At 49.3% G+C, this 491-nt stretch overlaps 1 protein-coding gene across 1 annotated transcript in view; it reads right to left on the reverse strand.

Annotated features, from left to right (window-relative positions):
• Positions 1-113: 113 nt before the first annotated feature.
• Positions 114-491, reverse strand: part of EMH_0014560 (leucyl-tRNA synthetase, putative) — a gene marked incomplete at both ends in the record, with an annotated part of 5,929 nt that continues 5,551 nt past the window's right edge. Inside the window, 2 exons of the mRNA XM_013500156.1 lie at positions 114-338; positions 450-489. Coding sequence (XP_013355610.1) covers positions 114-338; positions 450-489 — 265 coding nt within the window. The remainder of the gene's footprint in view (positions 339-449; positions 490-491) is intronic.

Here is a 491-nt window from a genome sequence, read left to right on the forward strand (position 1 = left end):
TTCATGTATGGCCCAAAAATTTTTAAATTTGAAAATTTTTTTGAATTTTTTTGAATTTTTTTTGATTTCTTCGGCGAAGATAAAATCACCAGAAGGCTTGTGGTATCCACATATTATTTTTGTTTCTGCTGCTGCTGCTGCTGCTGCTGCTGCTGCTGCTGCTGCTGCTGCTGGGGGTGGTGCTGCTGCTGCTGCTGCTGTTGTTGGTGCTGTTGTTGGTGCTGTTGTTGGTGCTGCTGCATCTGCTGTCGATGGCGTTTCTGTTTCTTTTTCCTTTCCTGCTGCTGCTGCTGCTGCTGTTGTTGCTGCTGCTGCTGCTGTTGTTTCATCTTCCGTGTCTATATCAGCATCAGCAGCATCATCATCAGCAGCAGCAGCAGCAGCAGTAAGCTTTCGAACAGCAGCAGGGTACAGTTGAACTTCTGTTGCATCTACAGGGGCCCCCCCACCCACCCGCCGCAGCAAGAAATGCCGGGGGGCCCCCAGCAGTA

The sequence above is a fragment of the Eimeria mitis genome, genomic scaffold, assembly GCF_000499745.2.
Source record: "Eimeria mitis Houghton genomic scaffold, Emh_scaff508, whole genome shotgun sequence".
Lineage (NCBI taxonomy): Eukaryota > Apicomplexa > Conoidasida > Eucoccidiorida > Eimeriidae > Eimeria > Eimeria mitis.